Source organism: Saccoglossus kowalevskii, chromosome 3 (assembly GCF_978046115.1).
Source record: "Saccoglossus kowalevskii chromosome 3, keSacKowa6.1, whole genome shotgun sequence".
Taxonomy (NCBI): Eukaryota; Metazoa; Hemichordata; class Enteropneusta; family Harrimaniidae; genus Saccoglossus; species Saccoglossus kowalevskii.
Genome location: NC_140643.1, coordinates 15168576 through 15193438, shown reverse-complemented (window position 1 = coordinate 15193438; position 24863 = coordinate 15168576). Strand labels below are relative to the sequence as shown.

The 24863-nt window shown below is 34.4% G+C and overlaps 1 protein-coding gene across 1 annotated transcript in view; it reads right to left on the bottom strand.

Annotated features, from left to right (window-relative positions):
- LOC100368357 (guanine nucleotide-binding protein G(i) subunit alpha-like) overlaps nucleotides 1–23153 on the bottom strand; it is a 48785-nt gene extending 25632 nt beyond the window's left edge. Inside the window, exons 1-2 of the mRNA XM_002730488.4 lie at nucleotides 22466–23153; nucleotides 2852–2894 (exon numbers count right to left, since the gene is read on the bottom strand). Of these exons, the coding sequence (XP_002730534.1) occupies nucleotides 2852–2894; nucleotides 22466–22607 (185 nt within the window). The 5' untranslated portion in view covers nucleotides 22608–23153. The remainder of the gene's footprint in view (nucleotides 1–2851; nucleotides 2895–22465) is intronic.
- Nucleotides 23154–24863: the final 1710 nt, after the last annotated feature.

The following is a 24863-nucleotide window of genomic DNA, read 5'->3' as shown; positions in this document are numbered from 1 at the left end:
GTTTTGTTGTGATCAAATCGAATTCTTCAAAGGCGACTAAATATAGAATGACATTTGCCCGCTGCTGTGAATAGATCACATTGTGTGAAATGGGGCTATTGAATCTCATTTGCAACATTAAAAGTATAAGTGCATCAGAAATATAGTAAGAAAATCGTCAGAGCCCATTTAATCTGCGTGAGTTCCAGTCCTTTTAGAAACTGCAAGGACATTTGTTGTCTAACTATTAACAGAAGAGGAGAAGACGCAGAGGAATTACATTGTGTAGCGAACGTGCCAATTTGCCGATACTTAGTCATTCGTATTAGTATGACATGCCAGGGGGACGCATTAGTTTAATGAATCACGTCATTATAAAAACAACACGTATTCTAAGCACATTTCTCACAACTATGGACCATGGTCTGTGTCTAAACTGACATTTTTTAACTCTAAAGGAATGCATCCCGAATGTAAATGGCCACTGTGGGCAGCTCAATAGACGCGGGCGTTTTATTCACTATTTCGACAATCTCACTAAAAGCACCTAGTGGAATTTAATTGTGCCAATGTGCATTTCTCAGTCCTTGTTTCTATTTAATCATATCTCCATTGATACGTCAAGGTTACAAACAGAATAGTGTCTACATAGAATATTTTGTGGTTCAGTTCATGTCCGAAACAATTTCAAACTATTTTCAAATTGTTTATGCTTGTTTTAAACAGTTAAACATAAAATTCATATTTTATCGCAAATATTACACAACCAAATGTTTCCGTACTATAACTTTCAATCATTTATTTTAAAAACAAAACTAGTTTTCTTGTGTATTATGTGAAAGATGCCGTGTTAGATATGTGTGATAGGCATGTTTTGAATAATTCATTGACTTAATTTAATTTGCTATGGCCGTCGTTTGTGTTATGAACATATTTGAGTACATTATGAACCTGTTTGGAAGTATTTTAGACATATTTGAATGAATTATGGATATGTTTGTATTATTAACATGTTTATACGTGCTATTGACATGTTTGTATTATTAACATGTTTAAACGTGCATTACGGACATTTTTTGTATTATTGACATGTATGAATGAGCTATTGACATGTTTATATTATTGATATGTTTGTATTATTACCATGTTCAAACGTGCATTATGGACATTTTTGTATTATTGACATGTATGAATGAGCTATTGACATGTTTATATTATTGACATGTTTGTATTATTACCATGTTCAAACGTGCATTATGGATATTTTTGTATTATTGTCATGTATGAATGAGCTATTGACATGTTTATATTATTGACATGTTTGTATTATTACCATGTTCAAACGTGCATTATGGACATTTTTGTATTATTGACATGTATGAATGAGCTATTGACATGTTTATATTATTGATATGTTTGTATTATTACCATGTTCAAACGTGCATTATGGACAATTTTGTATTATTGACATGTATGAATGAGCTATTGACATGTTTATATTATTGACATGTTTGTATTATTACCATGTTCAAACGTGCATTATGGACATTTTTGTATTATTGACATGTATGAATGAGCTATTGACATGTTTATATTATTGATATGTTTGTATTATTAACATGTTTAAACGTGCATTATGGACATTTTTGTATTATTGACATGTATGAATGAGCTATTGACATGTTTATATTATTGACATGTTTGTATTATTACCATGTTCAAACGTGCATTATGGACATTTTTGTATTATTGACATGTATGAATGAGCTATTGACATGTTTATATTATTGATATGTTTGTATTATTACCATGTTCAAACGTGCATTATGGACATTTTTGTATTATTGACATGTATGAATGAGCTATTGACATGTTTATATTATTGACATGTTTGTATTATTACCATGTTCAAACGTGCATTATGGACATTTTTGTATTATTGACATGTATGAATGAGCTATTGACATGTTTATATTATTGACATGTTTGTATTATTACCATCTTCAAACGTGCATTATGGACTTGTTTGTATTATTGACATGTATGAATGAGCTATTGACATGTTTATATTATTGACATGTTTGTATTATTACCATCTTCAAACGTTCATTATGGACATATTTGTATTATTAACATGTTTGAATGTTCTATTGACATGTTTCTATTATTAACAGGTTTAAACGTGGTATTGACATGTTTGTATCATTAATATGTTTAAACGTGATATTGACATGTTCGTATAATCAACATGTTCAAACGTGCATTATTGGCATATTTGTATTATTAACATGTTCAAACGAGCTATTGACATATTTGTATTATTGACATGTTTGAATGAGCTATTGACATATTTGTATTATTAACATGTTTAAACGTGCTATCGACATGTTTGTATCATTAACATGTTTAAACGTGATATTGACATATTCGTATTATTGACATGTTTGAATGAGCTATTGACATGTTTGTATTATTAACATTTTTAAACGTGCTATTGACATATTTGTATTATTGACATGTTTGAATGTGTTGTTGACATGTTTGTATTATTGACATATTTAAATGTGTTATTGACATGTTTGTATTATTAACATGGTTAAACGTGCTATTGACATATGTGTATTATTGACATGTTTAAACGTGTTATTGACATGTTTGTATTATTGACATGTTTGAATGTTATTGACATGGCAGTGAAAGATATAATTCACATATGTTCAACAAAGATAACTAAATATTATATTTGAAGCATGGGACCCACGCGATGTATACAAAATATGTAAAATACATTGAAAACGTGCTGCGTGACAAACGTGACGCTTTACGTAAATTTACTTTTTTACAACCATATATAATAATAACGTATACTCACTTCATTTGCTTTACAATAGTACTCTTGCCTGATTCACCAGCACCTGGATAAAAAAACACATGAGTCGTTGAATATGGCGTCGGAAGAAATATAAAATGTAGTCGTACATACACAGTATATAACATGTACGTACTTGTACATACTAACTACAATAGAAGTTGAAATAAACATAAATGACCACTCTATAAAAGTACATTTACATTTCAAGCATAATTATTTGGCGATAAATAAATTCGCTACCAAATATTCTTATATATTTTTTTATGTTTATAACTTATACGTGTCCACAATCATACACAGCTCTGACTTCGAGTGCGTTGAGTTCTCCGGTGTATATTTCAACGAACGAAACAAAGCAATAGAACATAGCAACATGCAATAACATTTTCATATATGAATGAATGAAAGAAATAATTTGATTGTATGCTACAATTTGATTATTTGCTTGTATTATTTACAATCAGAACGATAAACAATCAATTTTAAATATGCAATCTCAATATCCTACGGGGATCGGTTTCACATTGGAAAGAATACATTTGGTCTTCAAGTACTAATGCCACTTGGTGACTCCCTGCTGATACACAAATTACTACTCCACAACCAGATAGTATTTAATCTATAGTGCACATTAAATCAGGATTTTGATGTGAAGACTAAGTGGTTGTCAATTATATTACAATAATGACGTCATAGAAGTCTGGTCATAATTATTATTAAAATAAATATGATGTATACACATTGTGACAACGGAGTGGGAAGGGGCATATACACCATTATCGCATATTCAGAACGTGATGATGTCGAAATATTAAGTAAATATACTGCATATTATCATTAATCTTTGATTTATATATAATTAACTCAATTTTAAATGCGCAATAACATGCATGCCTAGACATTTCTACATTCAATGATGCCAAACAATATACTATTATCCGCATGATATTAGCGGAATTAAGAGAAAGATTGAAGCGGGTCTAAATAACAGATTGGATAATGTGGACTTCTGGCATCTTCAATTTAATTTCATAGGGTTAAACAGGAATAAAAATGAGCTGAGTGATGATATGTTATCATCGTTGATATCAAGATGTTGTCATGACATCACGATGAACTACCCCGCCTGCGTCTCCTTTCAACATGCTCCCAATCTTATTGATGTTTGCAAAATGAATGGACTCCTTGTACTTATTAATTTAAAAGGTATATTGTGAAGTGGGTGGAGAATTACTCTCCGTATTAATCCTCTTTGATATCTCTTTTCACCGGCTGATAAAGACCGCAGATAAAAAGAGAAATGCGCGATTACTCACTTTCTGTAAGTGCGTTACGCACTTGAGAAAAGAGCACGAACATAAATACGTAGGATAAACATATGAAAATAATGTGCTGTGTGAGAAGCAGTATATTTCGTTGACGCATATAACCTCGGTAGACATACTTGTATGGCGTGTTTCACCGTGGAACTATAAACACATTGGTGAGATCACAAACTGTCACAATGTAAATGTTTGAAAACTGTTATTCCTAACCACGTCGTATGTGCGACATGTGAATGACGAAGAAAAAACTATCTAATTGTATTGCTGCACAGTTACAGCTTGCAGATATATCAAATTCAGATCTACCCATGTGATTAGGAAAAAAATAATCAAAGAAGTTTTACTGCAAATGTTTGGCGATCGGCGACATTTGTGATGCATAAATGGATCTCCCAGCTCTGTGCTCACATATGAATGACTTTATAAGCATCAACATAAAAGGTGTCTAACATGTTTTAGTGGCTGACGACCTACGATTATCGACCGTATCTTCGCTCTAAAATAAAGGCTGGTTATTTTTTCATGATGCTATATCGCAGTTATGCTGTGAATGCCAGAGTATGTTTGGGGTTGTGGACAACGTGCTATTGTGACCTGTGAGACATACACTAATATTAAGAATCAACAAATGTTAAACGTCCTCTTCTCAATACACTCATCCATTACGGCCTAAGCCATCTGAAACCGATCTCTAATGTTGATGTAGTAACACACATCAAAATAATATTTCACCCCGTATGTTTTCACAAATATGTAGTGATACAATATATAGTACACATCTAACAGTGTAAACGCAATTTAAATTGTAGATATCTATAATGATCATATCAAACCTTTGTTATCTGTATACGATTTATAATCAAACTAAATGTCGAAACTCGCTGTGAGTCATAGATATGCAAAACATATCTTACAATATATCAACCTATTGACATCGTTTAAAACCCGAGGGTGTTCTGCCGAAAATGTTTATCGCGTTGTTTTCGGTTAAGTTACCAATTACAGCATAACTCGGTACATCCTGTACAGCCCGTTGTATAATACCTAATATTTATAAATATGAAATGAAATAGTTGAAATGTATTCACCATAATCGCCGGCTTTATAAAAGGAAAAGCAGTAGTTCACCACATGCACTAACGGTGCTACGCATTCACTAATCTCATAGAGGTAATTTGAATACGTTGTACACTTTTCTTTCACTGAGTAGCAGGCGGTGTACTGGAACAGTCACTCTCCAATCTCACGCTATATGCTTTACACACAGGGACGTATGATCGTTGACATAATCAAATTCCAGCAAATGGTCGTCGCCTTAGCGACAGAGGGGCAACAGTTACATTTTAGGTTTATAAATGTGTAAGAGCTGCTCCACTCAACCTTCATTTCCCAAGGTACAGAATACAAAGCAACAAAGACTGCAGATGGCATAGAAACATACATAGCAAGACACACATACACTCGCATTTGTGAAAGGTATTTCCGACGCAATTCGTAACGTACTTACTATTCAGCAACGTAATGGGACTAGGTTATCCATTAGACATTCAGGTGTCACCGAAAGTGAATTCATTCGGCATAAATCGTGCTTCAATACACCAAAGTGTTATTTGAATAGGGAGAAGACATGAAATGTGTGTTTGTAGAAAATAAAAGACTTTACCGATGTATGCATTATATATTTAGCATTATAGCAGTGTATATATACATAGGTTTCCGGCTCACATCATGCTGTTACAACTTACCGAAATTGTACGGCACTAAGAAACGTATCTGCGCATTCTAAGTTGTTTGAAAATGCAAATTAATGAACGATGAGGCGATGTTTTCAAGATGGCGACCGTGGAATCAAACGAACCGAATGGCAAACGCCTTCCACTAATTGTCTTCAACTTTCCCTGTTCATAATCTTTTGGCTCAGCGAAAATTGTGAATTGGTTATTTCGTAATAAATGATAACATTGATATTACTATCAAATGAACACGCAAAGTTTTTGAAGAGAACAAAAAAGGTCATATATTTAGTAAAATGAATGAGAAATGGAACCAAATTCTGAGATAATTTCAAAATAATAATGATTATCGATAGAAATTATGAACGCCACTTCACTGCAGATTTCGGGGAATTTTGAAAATTTAAGGAAGCTTCCCACACAGAACCAAAACAAATCATCATGTAATTAGCGAATGCAAGACGATAAGCCACCCATGGATGAAAGACATTTTTAGTGAATCAATAGTGTGAAAAGGTGTACGCCGGTAAATTATTTGAAAGTAGTGTATAAATGCGAATATATGTTATGGTGGAACCATTGTCACAATGATCCAAAATGTAAACAAAACACTTAGAAGAGAAAAAAAAATTATCTATAAAGACAATTCGGTGGTACAGAGAAATATTAGCGGGAAAACTCAATGCAAGACTAGAAATTGAATTGGCAATTGACCTTTATGCGATGTTTTGAGTATGGGGGAGAATACAGCAATTACAATGCAACCTTACATGTCATAGTTTCACTTTGGTGGCAGAGGTCACATGCATCATTCATATATATATATATATATATAAGCGCAAGGACGGGGTGTCAGATGTTTAAACAAATCAAATTAATTGGTTCGAATAGTTGTTATCAGGTTCATGCTCTATTGTTACAAATGTATTTGTCATATTTTCCTGTTTTGTTGAATGATTTCACAAATTACAGAAGTGAATTCTGGGAAGGGTACATTTGAGCTATTAAGCAATATTTAAGCAAAGTTTATAATTAAATAGCAGAGTATTCAATAACACTGATACAAATGAGATTATATTGTTCAGTCACATTAAACAACTATCGATACACAATTGATTTTTTTTACCTATATGCATTAGAATCGTGTCGCTCAACCACGTGAACCGCTTGTTCGCTGCTAAGTTGATGGGTCGTAGAAGTATATAACTATTTTTCGAATGTTTGATTTAATTTAATTTAATTTAATTTAATTACACATGAGTATGGAAGGGACAATAACCCTAGTGTTATTGTATAACCAACACAGTCACTACAGCTGTGTGTGTCGTAATATAATAATAATCAACGATGGTAATTTTCGACATAATCGTTCCTCAAACTGAGGGAGTGGCAGATAGAGTTGATAGATTGCGAGTGACGTCATATTGCAACTGATGAAAAGTGCATTGGTCTGATAAGCGAGCCATCCAACTTTTATATAACTGTTTAGATTATGTTTGAAACATACTACGAATGAGACGTGTTTCATTCATGTAGTGATTCGTTTAGTTATTTGCTCTCGTAGATCTTTTGCACAAAAACGAACTCTCTGCAATTAGTTCCTTGAATATGTACAAATGCGTCATGCAAAACTTAGTGAGTCGATTTCTTGTATATAGCTTAGTAATCTCGGCGGAGTAGAAGTGCTCCAGAAATTTGTAGGACCTATGAAGAATCGTCGTTCGCATAGAGGACAAATAACAGATTTACGTTGCATCATAGAATACATGTATATTGCACTGTAACACTGAACAAAACATTAATCAAGGACATTCCTTTAGTCTACAGAGACGAAACAGAGACTTCGAATCGACGGAACAACTATTCTCGAATATGAACACAAATCCAAGTGCTTGTTCATTTCATTGATCCGAAACAAAAACCATATATTTTAGAAACAGACGGTGACTTATTGAGCCAGGGAGCAAATACAGTATAAAAATATCGCATGCATATGCCAGCTGAACTTTAATGCGTGATAAGGCAGTCTAATCATATGTATGACTCCATGTTGAGCTGTATGAAAGAGCTGATGATTTCACACAGCGTACCCCATGTAGCCAGTCAAGTGTTCATACGGCGATAATACTTTTCGCGCTTTGTCGCATTAATGTATATGATCTAGACAGTCAACAGTACATATACCGCTCTTTGCATTTGCACTAATGAGGCGGAGGTAACTACACTAGTTTATGTTGGCAACGAGCTGTCTTCATTCAATGTAAAGTTGTCGCTTTTGATAATTAGAATTAAACGACAGCTGAAATGCTCACAAACAATTCGGTTAAGGCAATATATGACGGGACTGGCCGCCGAGATCTCGTTGAGAGAGAGATTTAGCCGTGAGAGTGGATTTAGTGCATCAAATAGCAATACGTTCTCTCCCGTCATCGCGTCTACTGTGTCCCTGATCTATGTAGTCATGTAGCAGTGAACGCGACGACTAGAACACTACTTCGGGAGGCAATACAAGTCTCGTGTCTCTCTCGTCTGCAACGAGATTTCGGCGGCCATTAGCGTATACGGTCTATTACTAGGCATATTGCTGTATATATCTATATGGAGTCTTGTTAAAATCAAAATGAATAATTTCATCGCAGCAAAACAAGACAGTTTAATTTAATTCAGTAAGCAGCATTCAACAATACTGTGTCGGTTGCCGGTCTTCATTATGTTTTTTTTTCTTTCACACCACATAGTTTCTATGATAATAATGATATAATGATAGTTTCCATGATAATGAGGTTCCCATTAGCGACATCATGTCGTTTTTTAAATTGTACCAGACCTGATATTCGAAATCTAATAACAATACGTAATCAATTGCCGGAACTTACGTCAGTCATTTTAAGAATATTTGATAACATATAATAACGCAATTGTTAGATGTGGTCTTTTTAACATAATTGCTACCACGGGCTAGTAATTGACAGCTAATTAACTTAATTAAACGGAAGATAATACAGATTGCTAGAGATATTAGTATTGACATGTTTTTAACAATGTACACGTTTCGTAATGTATTATAATAAACAAATCACGGGCTAGAAGCATAGCACCGGAGTACCATGTGGTCGTGTGACATTGTCAACATTTAAATCTTAGATTTTAGATAGGTACGCAAATACCAATAACTTATCTCCCAGTAGATTAGATAGTCATTTTCCCTCTGCTATTTAACGCAAGGACACCGGTTGTTACGGCGATGTCGCCCTTACAATTAATCTGTGTGAGTGGTGTCAAGCTGTGTGATAGATTATATGACCAACTCTTATAAAACTATTTCAGTGAGCCGATTCTTGGATGATTAGAAGAAATACAGGCACTCGCCATATATCACATACATACAAGCTGTCGGTGTTACAAAAGGCGAAGTTGTGGACATTGATACATTGATTGTGACATATTTCACGGATGTCACTATAAGCTGTGACCGTTCCTGTAAACACATACAGAACACCAACGTAAACAGTGTATGGTATTTAAACGCTGGGTGATCGGGAAGGCGTTCATTATATTACATGTATTACTATGTAACGCAGTGAAATACATTGTTAAATGAAGAAACAATCGTTTGTGTTTTCTATAGAAATCTGACCACGAGATTTGGCCTTGTACGTTTATACATAAGTGAATTATTTATTGAAAACAAAGTGCAGCGACCTTTCGTGCAGTAACGTCATTGCCGCATTATAGTAATTGTAAAGACGGACCCTGGACAAAGTACGACTCAACCATGCGCATTAGAAGTTTCCAAATTAAAGCTATGTGGGTGATGTTGATGTCGAATGTAACCATGCAAGTTCATCGATGACAACGACGTATTCGACGACCAGTTTTCTTATCGCGAGTTATCGGTAAATATAACTGTTGTCCCTATATAATTTTTTTCTGTATTTTTTTGTTTTCATAGTTAATATTGCCTATATACTGACACATATCTCCACGTCATATTTACTCTATGCCAAACTGTGAAAGTTTATCAGCTTTCATATTTGTGATTATTTTTGTCGCTGCATATACCGTGGAATTGCCACATTGATCACATCCATTCACAAAGTTCAAGGGCATGCGAATGAGAAGAACCATACAAATAACTAAGGTAGTTTATTTAATAGTAATGTGCTGTTTGTGACTACCGGCAAATATTCACTTCTATTCTATGTAGCAAAACAATTATGGCCTCGATTCAGTTTACACCCATTGTAGTAACCCAGTCGTATCATCTCTTACAATCTCTGATAACTGTACGACATTCAATCATTTAATTCAAAATATGAAGTATTGAATAGAATGGTGCATCCTTTCCATTGCCAGTGTTAATGATTACATAGATAGGGGGACATAAACAATTTATGCAATGCTATTTGAATGTTCGAAAGCATAACTATCAATGTTGTCACATTACAGTAATTGTGCCGTTAAACAGAGAGATGAAACCCGTGTTCCAAACTTTTCACGCACATGTAGTTCTGAACCTCAATGTCACTGAATTCATTAATATTAATAGATTATAAACTTAAAACGTGTATTGACAGATATGTCATATTTGTTACGTAACTAAGGCAAAACACTAATCCTAATTATGACGTCATATATAACATATAGTGCCTGTAGAATTTCACTCCAGGGTTTAGTATATTGACCAATTATGACGGGTGTTATTGTTTTAATGGACTGCACGGATTAGGATTATCGATTAAGTTACGTGTGACGTCTTTCGTAGGAAGCGATGAAGGGGGATTTTCTTTCTGTCTTGCACAATTAATCGCTGTTGTACAATATCTCTCTTGCTGTCCAGCGAAAACAGATGCCACCTTTAATCCTACATATGCTAGAGTTGGAAGAGCTACGTTCTATACGTCATGTGTCATTATCAATTAAGCTTTATCGTTACCTCCACTCTTGTCAGTAAACACTACTTCTTTCGATACACTGTTAATAAGCACGTACTGAAATTCATACGAAGCAGACACCATGAAATGTATCTCAACTGGTTCAACCCACACGCTTAGTCAAGCAAATGCGAAATGTACTATTATATGCAAGATCATTGTAGGGAATTTTTTGAACTAACCAACAACTCTGCGCCATGTCAATGGTGTGAGTGGTTTACAGTTTATATACAGCAAAACGGTTAGAATGCAAATTCATTGAAATACAATAACTTAGTTGAAGCAAATGTGGTACGACGCTCATACAAGTGTTAGCCGCCGCTCAAACACATGTGTGCACGTATGACCGCAGTTTCAGTGTCGTAATATTCTTTCAACTGATATGTGAAGACCGAAACCTGGCACAACGCGATGTACGTGCGCGGGCTAGGCGTTTTATATTACTATAGTAGTAACGAACTTGTTGCGAGCGTCTTCCCAAGTGTGTATAAACAAATGTACCATCAAAGTGATTCCGCGAACGAGGTGAATTCGACCGACATGTACTTAGAATACAATTCGCTCTCCTGGGATATGCTCTGGCGGTCAATTTTGTCTTTTTGCTACTTTACTATAATTAAATGAAATCAACACTGTACAGACAGCCTTGAATCTTGCTACATTAAAGGAAGCATACATGTTAAATCTCAGGAGGGTTATCGATCATAATTGTTGTGAACGCTGTAGATATGCGACCCCTCCCTCTCCCCATTAATCATTAGTATTCGCATCATTATACAGGTATCACCTGGTCACATCATGCTATCACAGAAATTTCCTGCACCACATTAGAATAATAACAGTAATTGCTTTGAAGGATTGATGAATGCTATGGGTAAAACTGTAGACTTTGCAGATCAATCGCCCCCCGACACATCAAACCACCCGGCTGACACATACGATAAATCAAGCAAGCTTCGACGATGCTTTCAGTAGCACGGCAAAGTGTAACTGCTCTTTATATTACTAAAACAACGCAGAATACGGAGTATTTTCATTCGCTTATTTGCTGTTTAGCTATCTCCGATTTACTTGGAAAAAGAAAAACACTCGTCACATTATCACCTGCTTGTATTAACTGGATGGGCTTGTGATAATACCAAATAATGGAGTAGTAAATTTACACCTTTACACTTTTTTCAGACTAAGACTATAGTTACAACAAGTAACTTCCTAATATATATACTTATTTTTGTTCTTATTCATAGGCTGAATTACTACAATAACTACATGAGTATAAAAGTAAATATAAACAAAAAAAACTTTGATCCACGAAAATCTTTAACCAAAGAAAAACAAGCTAAACACAAACAACAAAGAAATATTGCAAAAACATATTGTAATACATTACCAAACCAATGTAATATATACATTGCATCTGTACTATGACATAAAATTGTATTTTTACTATACGACTGTTTCATGCCAATCTTCGTTCGAGTATGCTATTTACGCTACTGTTTCTGATTTTGAATAAATTCCAATGTAAATTACTTAGGGAGAACGTCAAAAGATCGATGTCGGATAAAAAACTTATTTGCTTTAGTTTGGGGGTGGGGAGTTTTGACTTTAAAAAGTTTCCATCCTACAAAAACGATTTTATTTTTTAATGAAGTCAAACAAATCATGGAGTATTTGTAGTTTGTTTTTTTCTATCCAATCATGGAAAAAAATAACAGAAAATGAAAAAAACACATCAAAGACGAGAAAATGGTTTTGTCCGAGTGTAAATATGTGCGTCCAATGAGGTCAAATTCAGGGTATGTACCTAGAACCAACTGCTATATATGCCATACTACTGTCCGATTGTCAATTTGTATTTAATGGTGAATGTAGTCTGACGACGTGATCAATATTTATCAATTAAGTTTCAGTGGGGGGTAGGGGGTTTGGGGAAAAAACTAAAGGAATTAAGTTTTTTATCCTACATTGAACTTTTGATGTTGTCCCTTATACATCCTGTTTTTTTCAAACAAGGATCTGTATAACCAAATAACGTGATTCTCCAAACCTGTACTATCATTTGCATATTTAATAGTATTTTTCACGCTGGGTTAGTTTAACACGTAAAGTATCTCTGGAGACATTATGCATTTGTTTTTGCAGCTCAGTTTTTTGCAGCTAGATAACCGTTGTTATCGCAACTTCTTTTTTAGTGAATAAGGGGACATTCGCAATATCTTATTTAGGGGCCAAACTTTGGAACAGCATATCAATTTCTTTAAGGTCTAAACAAAAACTTACATTCAAAAATACTATACGGGAAAATTCAATGTCAGAGTATTTAGAATAGAAATATTTATTATAAATGTATGTATATACATATATATATATTATTATATTATCATATTTGTTTATTTGAAATATACTGAGGTGTAACCTACTGTCAGTCTTAACTTAAGTCATTAAATTCAAGTTATGTCAGGGATCTGACTCGACTAGCTTTTAAGCTATTTCAGATTCCATTTTACCTAGACTGCATGTACAATTTTGAGTATTGTATGAAATATTTTCTAGGTAAATAAATTATTATTATTATTATTATTATTATTATTATTATTATTATTATTATTATTATTATTATTATTATTATTATTATTATTATTATTATTATTATTATTATTATTAACATTATTATTATTATTATTATTATTATTATTATTATTATTATTATTATTATTATTATTATTATTATTATAAGTACCTTCTTATGTTAAAGACGGTGTGGTAGCATTCCGAGACACACATATGGACTTGAGTTTCTTGTGTACCATTTATTTGGGTATATATTGGGATATAGTTCTAGTCAAACATTGGTCATTCTCTTTGGCTTTTTTGAAGTTGTTGTAACAATTCAATATTTTAAACATTGCAACGTCCTTCTGTGATTATTAATTACAATGATAAAGTGGAGATTATTGTTAAACCATTGCGGGGATGTCATCACGTTTGCTGTTATATTTGCAGGTTGGGTTTCTGGTTAATAACGTAGGTACCTTTGTAGGCCAATTATAATACGCGCTGACACTTGAAACTTCTTGGTAATTCCTGTCATGAATCAAGCCATGCATGCATTACCAGGTCGGGAACAGTTAATTAAAATTTTACTGGATATATTTTTACATCCCTCATGCTTCTGGTTTGATAGTTATCCGAACCAATGAACCCATCGAAACTATTCTTTGTGTGCAGTCATACATTTCTGCCAAACATGCTCAGAAGATCTTGGCAGTTTATGGCAACCTCAGTCTAACCCTTTGACGTCATAGTTTACTTCAGTGAGAATGTTCCACGTGTTAATTCAATGACGCATATGACACTGCCTTGTAATACGACCACTCTGTCGCTAGGCAACGGCACGCCAGCTCACGTTGGTGCAATGATGAATGCAAGATGAAGTTTGAAGTACACTACATCTAATTCAAAAAAAACTTTTTCAGCTAGTAAAAAAATCAAAACAAAGTATATTTAATATATTAAGTTATTATTTATTTCGGAGTGAGCAATTTACTAGGAAGCATGGAGCCAATTTATTGAACCATATCGCACGCGCGGAGAGGTACGCATACCAAAATAAGTCATTTATTTCATAATGAAAACTTTTCATTATGAATACATTCACATAAAATGGATCTGCCGATTTTTAAAGATATTTGTGTGCAAGTGTATGTATTATCTCCAGTGCTAGAAAAGTTGAAATTTTGAATCACAGAATGAGAAATTCGTTAACACTAAACTCAATACTCGGAAGGATAAAACAAAAAAACAATACAATCAATCTAACTATGCCTATCACTCAGATCGTACAAACAATATTCTGATATGTCATAAATCATATATCATATTTAATTGCTATCGTATTTGATGTAATATAATAACCGCAACCACGTGACTAACATAATAAAAGTTGTTCTTCTTTGTTTCTTTCAAAAAAGTAACGGATGTCTCGGATAAGCAATTGAATTTGTATTGAATGTTGAAACAATACTTGGATATCTATAATTTGTTTAACGGGTTGCAGTCGGGTCGATGTGGGTCCCATGCGGCGTATGAAACGTACGTAACAATTATAGATCAATTACACCTGCTACACGCCAAATATGGCGCTTTATACGGCACAGAATACGCATTATTGCAAGGTATCATTGCAGATCTCGTGGTTAGTTCTAATCTGTGTATTGTCTTATTTGAAGATGAAATGTATTAGAATGTAGAGTGTGTGCTATCGCTAATGGCATTTTGATTGAATGGGCATAGTATATACTCAAAAGTGCATATTAACTTGATCCGTTGAAGCGATAATGTTGACCATCAATGCCAACAAGATTGGTGAACATCGTTGAGCCATTTTTAAAGTTAAATCGCATAATGCCGCACGAAGCATCTTCCGCCTCAGCAGTATTAAACAATACGGCCGAATATAGCCATAGATGTCACACACAAGCGCTGCGTACACACCGCGTATTTGTATCGGCAAACAGCCACGTGTAAAGTCGACGGCGCGTGCCAATCAAACCAATTTTTATTATTGCAAATTGACATAAATCACGTCAATCGGTTGTTTCTTTTAATGAAACCTACATTACCAGTACGTTTGATACCTGACTTTGTGAGCATTTTAGAGAATCTCGATCTCGCCTGAATAGCTATATATAACATTATATTAAAAAATATATACCCGCAGCAATTGCATTGCATTGATCGCCGGAGAGAAGAGAAGCCGCGGTTTTTGATATAAAACGGGATTTCAATTAATTGGTGGAAATTTACAACCGGTTTCTTACAGAGTTAATAACGTTAAAAGCATAACGGGGTTTGCCTGTATGGCGCGTTTATTTTGAGATTGTGAATTGTTTAATTATATTCTAACATATGTTTTTTTGGGAAGCAATATAATGAATCTGTAGTTCGGTACACACTCGAAAATTATATTCTGGTTTTCGATCCCAATAATTGACATGGAAAATTGTACAATTTAACTTTGTATTCAACTCTGCGTGCTCCTTGTCTACGAGCATCTTTTCTTTCGGTAGAGATTGTACAGGCTTTCAGTCATACATTCGTCTTCTCTAATCAACTGTATTATTTAGTAGTGTTTCGAGAAGTATTGTGCAGACTATTGGCGATGTGTACGCTCTTTGATCCCTTGCCGCATTTGTTCACGGAGAAATGACCCCGCTATTTAACAAGGTATTCGTGTAAGGCAATTATAATATGATGTTTATATCGAATTGACCTCCGTATAATCGAAATATGTATTTGGAAAAAAATACGGGCTTCCAAAGTCACGCAATTTGAAACAGTCCTTACGTTGACCCTCTCTAATGTAAGGTCTGGGTAGTTTGCTTCCTTTTTACATTGTAATTTATGCGATATAACAGAATTTACACATTTCACAACTTTTTACACAAATTGACAAGTAAAGGTTTGTTGAGGTGATTATTTTCTGTTTGTATTTATTCTCAAAAATATTAAAGTTAACATTGGCCGTTTTAAAACAATGTGACAGTAGTCGCACCGTATCGATATTTGCAACATTAGACGTATACGTGCGTGAAAAAAACCTCGTAATTCGAAACGTGTGCCAACACGACGCTTAAAAAAGGGCACGTTAACGTCGAACTCCACATTATGCAGATTCCCTGACACTAGTTTTAATAACGAACACAAATGCTATGGTAGAGTCTGGAATGTTTGTGTCACATTCACTACATTTATATTATAATTAAATTATAACAGAATTTATTGTGTTTATATGTTTCTTAGGAATCTGTGTGAAATAAGGATAATGTTACCTATCTATCGAGATGTATATGTGGCCACTGACTCGCGTTATCTTGACAATAGTGGTGTCATTTATAGCGAATTAAGCGAATTAATTTGTTTATAATTCATCAACATTCTTAGTGTACAAAGTTGATAGGTACAACACAGCTGCTGGCCATTGGGGGGGGTATTTTTTTGGATAAAATGTGTATAATGATGTGATACAATGAAACGTAATGCCAACATCGGTGTTGTATGGCATAAAACAAAATGTGATATGTTTTTTTGATATAATGTTCAAATTACGTAATTTTTTCGAATTGTATTCACGACTGTTATTTCTGTGTATATACTCCGACTGTCCATAAACAAGATGGCGCATTTGCTGGGGTGTCCGTACAAAAATAACAAACCACAAATGCTCACAGGAATAGCTTTTAAAAAAACATTCTTGTTGTCAGTACACAAAAGCGTGAGATGCACAAGTTGTCACACTATGTAGAAAATTAACCCACTAAAATAAATCACAATATAAATATATTCATATGTGATGTTCGACAGTGTGGTTATTTTAACGCCATGACTATAACCACATCCACAATAGAGTTAAAGTACTTTATAAATGACAGAATCAACCATTAGTTGTGATATATACGCCATTTGGGATGTAAAACATGATTTGTCATAACACGTGTTCCCAATTTGTTCAGATAAAATCTGACAAATGCATTTTTACGCGACTGTAAATTATATTATATTGTTCACGATTTCACGACACAAATCATTATATCTGTGTTTAATCTGACAGCTATTTTATGTGTTATATTTTTTTGCGACGCAACAAAGTCAATTAGGTCAGCTTGTTCTTTGTTGTTAGAGTCCAACAGCTGGTTGTGATCTGTTTCCGTGGAACATGCTTTAAATATTTATACTTTTGATATATACTTTCATAATTATGTGCATTTGCTCATGACCTGTCACATTAAAAACGCTGATTGTTGTTTATGTGTTTTTGTGTTAGCTTGAGACACTCTGTGCAGACTTAGGGGCATCAAACAACCGAAAATTATCTCGGCGGACGTGATAATTTTTCCTTTCCTATTATAATAATGGAGTTTGCCCGAGTAGTATTTGAGGCTCGCCACTGTACAGAAATCGGAAGCAAACGATATTTATTGTCGCCAAATTGACATCCGGAGAAAAAGTTGTTTACTATTCATCAACGGTAATATGTCTTACAGCATATGCTCGTCATCTGTTTTGCAATTTGAGCCAATATAACCTAGGTCAACGCCGATTGGATACCCAATTTTAACACATATCAGTCAAGACAATCGTAAATCAGCTTGCTTTTGGCGATTTTTAGTCAACGAATCGAATCCTGCCTTGACAGCTTCGAATCAACTGCGACCCGTCGGTAATCAGTACGCGTTCGACCAGCAGATGTCTAAATATTAATTTGCCTTGCCACTGTGACGCGCAATTTGGCATTACCTTGCCCATAGCAACGAATATATTGCAGTTTTAAAACAAATAAATAATATATAAATGTTTCTTCTTATCTCCGGTGTATATTGATGATTACAGGCGTGCAATTTGTACACGTTGCAATATTTATGACACGATTAATAGATATACTCATACATAGGCCACTGAAGATTAATAAATAATTCATTCAAACAGGAAATTTACATCGAAATCAAAAAGTCGTTATTTGTAAACAAGTTCAAACCATATTGTTCTAGAAAAAGATACATAGATTGAATACATTGTTTAAAAAACCCAAAATAACTTATTTTTTCACACAATATTGTACATGTAACATGTTATTTGCATATGACGTGTTGTATGTTACATAACCATGGTAACTATTACAGAATGGCGCTCATAACCTAATGCTTGTTGTTTTCTATTGTGTCAGGGAAGTAGCATTCACGAGCGAAAAAAACGGAACTTTGCCTGAAATATTTTGATTTAATATTAATCTAATATAATGCATCCAAACATTTGTTGAATGATTAATTGGCTCCTACATGAACAGCAGTTTGATAGGGTAGCAGTTATAAACCATTTAAAAAGGACAATACATTGGATATTATATAACTCCACTCGCTGTGTCTATAATTTCATTATACGACTTTATCAGTCACTGCTCGTATACCAATTGATATGTGTCGACAAATTGCTGGATGTACTAGTTCAACACAGCGAACTGAAACAATTCATATGACGTGTACGTATGCACCTGTAAACCATGGTGTGAATAGTATGTTATTAAAATGATCTATTTCAATCCTGCCTTACTTTACTGCAATTCTTGTTTTGCATTAAGCCAATTGCTTTTTTTTTTTTTTTGAGGCGAGGAACGATTAAGCGCCAATGCATCGGTCTGATTTCATACAAACGCTTTGGAAAATGATACGTATGTAACCAATCTTTTATAAGCCGACTACTGCAGATGAGCTATAATCGTAATCGTGTTTCTGATTTCATTAAATATTTCCCCCTCATAACGATAAATCAGTCCAGGCGTGTTGCATATATCACCATAACAGTAACATTATGAAGTATTACATTTGAATTACGCAGTACATAATATGTTGTAAATTTATTCGTCGAAATTAAATCGCTCTATCCATTCTGCGTTACCAATATCATTACCTTAGTTTCTGGGAAGAAATATCATCCGTATCCATAGCAATGATGGTGTGTGATTTACGATAATGGTCTACTTGATCTACTGACATGGTCTGTATCACAGAGAAGCGGATGCAAATGATTTTCGGTGAAAAATTGCATAGTAGTTGGCTACGGACAGGCGCTGACTGAAAAAGGTTGCTATAAACCTGTCATCTGACTAAATAACTGCATTGCACCACTGCTTCAAAACTTAAACATTGAGTAAGAGTTACTAAGGCGTACGGACTAAACAGCGAACATATTGTGACTGCAATGAATCCAGCATTATAATACAAGAAATAGACAAGAGATGAAAGCATAAGCCTACAGTGAAGAAGTGTGTAATGCAAAATAAAAATTAGTCTATGTGTTGTAATTATGAAATTTAATGCATCGCAACAGTGTCTGTACAATTGAATGAATGGATGAATGAATGAATGTACAACAGAATGAATGAATGAATGAATGAATAAATCAATGAATGAATGAATTAATGAATCAATCAATGAATCAATAAATCAATGAATCAATGAATGTGGTTAATGGCTAAACATGTATAGAACTCTATTACGTCATCATACAGTTTATGGCACACACATACATACTTATGCAGTTATTGTTTAGAAAGTATCTTTATTTGCTGGCATTGTCTTGTTGTATATTACTTGTGAGATGAACGATTGTATCATTTATTTTTCTTTCACAACAGGACGATATAATTTATATCTTGATATGTGTAATTTTATGTTTGTTATTAAATTATCGTTTACAGAATCTTTGTACAAGCCTTCTTATATTCTGTCTATCTACCACGATAGTGACCAGTTGGTGTTGATGAATCGCTAATCTACCCACTTTCTCAGCACATTCACATGGTAACATTGTGATACATACAAGACTTCCATTCTAGGAAACTATTCCATTTTGTCTGCTGAGCAATTCGCGTGTTTGGTATCTCCGCGAGATGACTAACTAACCATTGACAACTATTAATGTCAAGATCAAATATGGTCTTATGCATAATAAAATTACACATATATATATGTTTTATTGCAAGACTCTTTGAAACTTGTATAATAAATACAAAGTTATCAATATTCACAAAAACGGACATACTCTGACTGAATGTTGTGGTTGTCGCGACTGTTACATAATTAGAATTCACCACTGTACGTTGCTAACGGCTTTATTATATCACATCATGCATCTATAATGCAGTGCCTCGGGGAGAACAATTACAATTCTCACTGTTATTAGTGCTTATAACGCGCAGACGTGTTCTCTTCAAGGGCACGCACACTAATCAACATAAACACGCTCCAGTTATTTCTCGCGAGATTGTCGCATAGTTGCTCGTCACGGTTTCCAATGATATGTGTAACATATCTCTGCATATTTACATATTACCACAAGCGTTTTTTTTCTCGGATCAGTATTGACGATCTGGTAACCTCGAGCTCCTATCTCATAACACCTGATAATTCATGGCGTTAAATAATAGATGAGCATCTTCATTTTCTGATTTATGCCTGGAAATTAAACGTCATGGGGGCTATCAACGAATAGTAAAAGTCAACACGGGTATTTATAAATATACATTTTATTTGCATTCTGCGTCATATAAAGAAATTGGCATATGTTATGCACGACCTCCAAAAGGTCACACATCCTGGTACTTTCCGGGAAATCAGATTCACTATTAATGAGTATAGCCCCCCACCCCCACCGTTAGTAAAAATGCAAGCAGTTGTTATTGAGGTTCAAAAACAGATAAACATGACGAAAATTGGTGTATAATATTGAAAATTATTTTTGTTATGGACCAATGTTTTGTTTTATCTTTACGATAAATCATAAATCTTTTTTTTTAAATAAAATGATATAAACGAAATAAACACATAGGCATGGTGATTCAACGATGTATTTTACAAAACTAGCATGACAGTATTGTTGTGCATTTTATACAAGTTCTATGGGATCACATCCTGGTACATTCATTCGACTAACAAGTATTTTGTATAAGGATGTTACGAAATAAACGACAAAACACATGATGTGAGGGAAGTCTCGAACTGCTCGCTAATTAATGCAACACACGTAAAAACACAAACGCATTAATATTCATTCACCAACATCATAAATTATACTTTATCGCATCTCACGGCAACTCCTGATTCGTTAGCATTAACTTTTTGTGCGTGAAGAATCCTGGAAATCAATTTTATTTTTTACTACCTCTCTTGAACCTAGACGCCTGAATGTCAAGAAGATTCATAGGTTTAACGCAGTCACGTGACGTGGGTGTATTAAGTTAGGTTAGGTTACCCCCTCCCCCGCTTCCGCCCCGCTAAATCTGCAACGTCACAATTACGTGTGAGCAACAACGTTTTTACATTCAGGTTAACAGTAGTGCGCATATTGCACAATAACTGAACTGAATCATATTTGACTACTATTGATATATGTATTATATTTTATTTTATTTTATTAAATAACAATTATCTGAATCAAGTATGAGTTTATCGCAACCGGTACCCAGTTCGCATTAGCCAGATTGAAATTTACGTACATATCTGATTGGATGTTGATATCATTTCTATCTTCGATTGCTATTATTATATATATAAGGTAATTGTGTATTTGAATGGGGATAATTCAATTTATAATGCATTGCCTATATCTTTATTATTTCATCAAAAACGGAAATATTTAATCATTTTTAGCAACGTGTTCAAAAAAGGAATCGCTGAATTACTTAGGACCATCTACATAAATGGCTTGCTGGCTGCAAATGAAACAAACACCGAATGTTGGATTTTGATTGTTCGTCTATATAAGAAAGGGAGTATTCGGCTATTGTCTGTATAATCCTAGAGAGTGTGTGACCATAGCAAACCCATGGGATATATGCTAGCTTTGTTGCATGTAACGGTGTACGCAACGACTGCTAACACTGGGTATAATCAAATGGGCGTAGTATATAGAGTTGATTCTAAGGTCGCCATCCGTGCGTATTTGGATACATTTCTCTCTTATACCTACACCGAGTATAATTGAGTTAAAGTTTCGTATGTTTTATTTTTTGCGTTTATGTTGCCATCCCAGCATTAATTCTGATTAGAAATAAACAGTGCTTACCTAATAGCAGTAATTTGACTTCTCTATCTGCTCGTTGTTTTGCGGCTTTTATGTCCCTGTCAATGAGTTTAGAATGATGAGCCGCACGTCGGTCCTGGTAGCTATTTCCACAGCACGTTACCATAGTGAACCCCTTTACCATGGTGAGAAAAACGCATCAAAACGACGAACGAACACTGCCAATGATCTATGGTTTCAACGGCAAGCGGTTTTGTGCGACAACTCTGGTGTTTTATCCACGTTTGTGTCGCTTTTCTGTTCAGTAATATGCATGGGGTATTTCCAAATCAAGGCTCTAAATTTATGAAGTTCGCAGTCGAGCAACGTCAGATTACTCCTCTATCTACTACAGATACAGATGTTCGTTTTAGATGTCGACACAACTGGTATGTTGAAATCCATGTAAGACTGTATTAAATCCCAGCGCGATTACACGACTGCTGATACCGGCGTCGAGTCTAACACAGCGTTAAACCGAAGAACATAATGTGGCCGGGAAGCCTCCACAGGCTTGGCAACTAACGGCGATGAAGGTGCACTCGCCTTTAAATAATACCTTCCCCCAAACCGATTATGACACTCTTCCTCCTACAAGAGAAATTAATACACCTTGGAACGTGTTTGACTTTGCACGCGCTGTGTACGAACTTGACAGGCTACACACATACACGATATAGTCAGAACTACGCAGAAGGCGCACCCAATACAAAAGGGCATGGGTAATGTTTGTAGCTTTAACTGTGCGAATGATGATGAATCGGCAAGCCGGGGAGAAATATTATAGTGCGACGGCTGCTCAGTTCTGCTTCATTTACAGCGCCCTCTTGAAGGGAATGTGAGAGATATCATTTCTCCCAACCGATATTTTTAGATTTTTTAGTTAGATAAATCTCAATAAAAACAGTTCGATTCAAATGACAACAATTTTTGCCGTAGATGGTAACAAGCTGAAATGCTCATTATCTCGTGATTCGTTTCCATTGTTCACATAACATTAACATATTAAAGATATCGCAGGTGGGCGATGTTAGACTGAACAGTCAACATATTAATATTTATGACATTTTCAAGCAGACCACTGAATTCTTGGTAGATCAAAAGACAAGAAATCTTCCTTCGAGCTAATAGTTGTGAGTGTCAGCCTAATCATGAGTCTAGTACAGTTAATTCAAATGTTTGTGATACCTAGGTATCAATAGTCTGATCATGAGAGCAAAGTCTCGCCCTAATGCATGATGTCAATCGGTTCTGGAGGATCTACACAATTATTTTGCCATCCTGGTATAAAAACCACGTTTACCATGAAGAAAAGACTAAATAATTAAACAATTACCAGCGCATTTAATTTGGCCCAGCAACACATACTCGAGCCTAGTGAGACATTTGACATGAACTATACATATAACCTTATGTAATATCTGTATTATCTTGAAACAGTTGGGCTTGTACACTGGCAAAGTGTCGATGTCATTCTACGCCGTTCTGTGATGAACATCAGGAACATATGTTTTTGTACTTCCCCAATTCTTCAATCGCAAATTCTTTCGAAGATAATATGTTATTTATACGACACATAATTAAAATTTTAAAGCCATATAATATTATATTATATTATATTGTATTATTTAGAATTGTATTTCTATTAATTTTAATATTGATCCTTTTTCATTTTAACACCTGAACACTGCATTGATGAATATATTATTTAAATTTTCAAGATTAAACCTGACTTTTGGAGTGTTTAAACAATCTTATTCCTGAGAACTAACTTGATTATGTACATTTTACCATCGACTTACGCATTACTGTAAAACAAGTGAATAGACTAAGTTTATCTAATTAATAACTAAAACACCATGATCAAAAGGTCAAAGGTTATGTGTTTCAAAACCTGAGGACTCAAGTCTTACTGATATTTTGACTCCAATCCTTGAGCAGTGCAATAACAATGACAGGAAAAAAAAAGAAAATTCGTCCCTCGTATCAAAGTTCGTTGAACTGCGAACAGAGTTGTCAAATTAAACGAATGTTTCATACAAGGATGGCAAAATAAATTTGTTGACCCTACAGAACAGATTGACATCATGAATTAAGTTGCGACTTTGCTTTCATGATCAGACTATTGATACCTACCTATCACACATATTTGAAGTGAACTGGACTCATGATTAGGCTGGTAATCGCAACTACTAGCTCGAAGAAAGATTTTTTGTCTTTTGATTAATACCTCATATAAAGAATACAAACTAACATTTCAATCGAAATATTATAAATATATTTCTGCATATGCCCATGAAACAGTACCAATGGCGGTAATATTGTTGCCAGATGTTCATAAGTTACCTGGACTCGTACGTATGCATAATTACCCACACATTTACAAAGTAAAAGGCCGCTG